Below are 1,961 nucleotides of genomic sequence, written 5' to 3' on the forward strand. Positions count from 1 at the left end.
GAATTTCTTTGTAGTCGTGACGCACCAAATCTGGCTTCCAAATATGGGCCATATCAGGCCCAGTTCAGGTTTATTATGTTATGGTTTATTAATTTGGTTAAGATTTGGCCCAGATATGGTCCATGTTTGGCCCTTGTCTTGAATACAAACTTGGTCCAGTTATGACCCGTAATTCACTGCGGCATGTGGGCCAAGCAAAAGCTGATTGTGTGGGCTAGAGCTGGGCCAGAGAAATTTTGCAATGTGGGTGTGATCAATGCTGAAAACTATTGTGCTAGTTAACTATTAAAAAAATAATAACAATAATATTACAAAACCTTAAGTGAAATCCACATTAAATCCATCTTACCTGGCTTTCTGTTTCTATGTGGTCAATAAGTGACAGGGTCTTTATGGACAGAAAACAAACCTGAAAAATAACCACTGCACTCAGTTGTTTGAAAGTTTCTAAATGTAAATAGAAATGTGTTGTGTTCAGAATAATAACACATTTTGACTGTTTTTTACTTTTTACACACAGGAAACAGCAGAAACTAGCAGAAAAATACAATCTAAAGCCATGTTGAATAAGCAACCGTGTGATAACTTAGTGGGGTGTGTTGTATGATATTTTCCGTGAGACTCACTGACTGAAAGAGTGAAACTGCTTTGATGGGGTCGTGTAGTATACAGTCTCCCAGCAAAGCGTCCAGTTGAAGGACATCTGAGGGATTCACATCCAAACTGAAGCGATATACGGCCTCCATCTGCTGTGCACCTGAAATACATGTTTACCGCTTTTCATTACGAAGATGCGGCGTTCTGGATCCTAATTTACTTCAAGTTAGAATCATTTATTAAAATGATAAATAATTTGAACGGTTAAAATTTATAACTTTTTAAAAAAAGTTTATAAAATGAATTCGCTTTGATATAAACACGGATGTATAAACTGAACGTCTCACGTCCTCGCAAGCTCCTGAGTACTGAGGTAAACCACTGACGTTAGCTTACTTACATGTAAATATCGAATTAACCGGCTAATAAAGCTCTCAGCTTTGTAAACAAACCTTTAAAGTCATTGCAGTCTTTGATGAATTTACGTAACCCACCACTTCTATCTAAATAAACTATTATCGCTTCTTTCAGAGAACGTAAAGCCTCCATGTCACCGAAATTGCCCAGTCCTCCTCTCTACTCTAGCCAGCATTAGCTCGCGCTTTATTACAACTTATGCAAATTAGACGCGCCAGTAGTAAATTAAGAGAATTAAGAAACATTTGAACTACAATTTACTGCTTATAAACAGTTAATATGTTCCTCACTAATTGTTTAAACACACAATATCTAATGTAAATAAATTATGACCCTACAGGCAATTGTTTCGAGATTGGGACGTGTTTCTTATTGGACTTTATCAATTTGTCTTATTTCAATTTCAATACTTTTCATTTACAATATACAGTGAGGTTTATTTCTATATTCATATCTTTAATCAGAATTTTTTTTTTTTTTTTTTTTTTACAGAAGATTGTGTTCATAATATACCTGATAATAGAAATTTCTAACACCAAAAAATTGAAAATGTTTTTTTTTTCCGGTTGTTTGCAGTATTTTCTGAACTTTGATAGTGATAAAAAAAAATATTTGTTTATAAAATGACAAAAAAAAGTAACAACAATTTTGAATCTGACCTCCATATATCTTCACATTAATGTGATAGTAGTCCTATGCACGTTTTAATATTATGTATTACCTAATTTGCATATTTTAAAAGAAAGTGATTCTTAATGTCACACATCAACTGGGGAAGTATGGTGATAAGTATAAATTAAGTTTTTAACCCATTAACCTGCAGCTTCTTGCCTTAAAGACAATAGGTTTGCTTTTATGTGCTGGTCCGTAACCGCTCAGTAACTAAATAAATAGCAAAATGCATGCAAATATATGCAAATGAAGTGCATCACACGACAGCCAAGAGA

The 1,961-nt window shown here is 34.1% G+C and overlaps 1 protein-coding gene across 3 annotated transcripts in view; it reads right to left on the reverse strand.

The window, feature by feature from the left end:
- mcmdc2 (minichromosome maintenance domain containing 2) overlaps positions 1–1,821 on the reverse strand; it is a 28,531-nt gene extending 26,710 nt beyond the window's left edge. For 2 of the 3 annotated variants that reach the window (XR_015524276.1, XR_015524277.1), the window contains exons 1-3: positions 1,050–1,821; positions 627–757; positions 350–409 (exon numbers count right to left, since the gene is read on the reverse strand). Coding sequence is in view for 1 of the 3 variants with exons in the window: in NM_001324440.1 (NP_001311369.1) it covers positions 350–409; positions 627–757; positions 1,050–1,146 (288 nt within the window). In the remaining 2 variants the exon portion in view is untranslated. The remainder of the gene's footprint in view (positions 1–349; positions 410–626; positions 758–1,049) is intronic. The other variant, NM_001324440.1, reaches the window with a different exon arrangement.
- Positions 1,822–1,961: the final 140 nt, after the last annotated feature.

Source organism: Danio rerio, chromosome 24, assembly GCF_052040795.2.
Source record: "Danio rerio strain M-AB ecotype USA chromosome 24, GRCz13ab, whole genome shotgun sequence".
Lineage (NCBI taxonomy): Eukaryota > Metazoa > Chordata > Actinopteri > Cypriniformes > Danionidae > Danio > Danio rerio.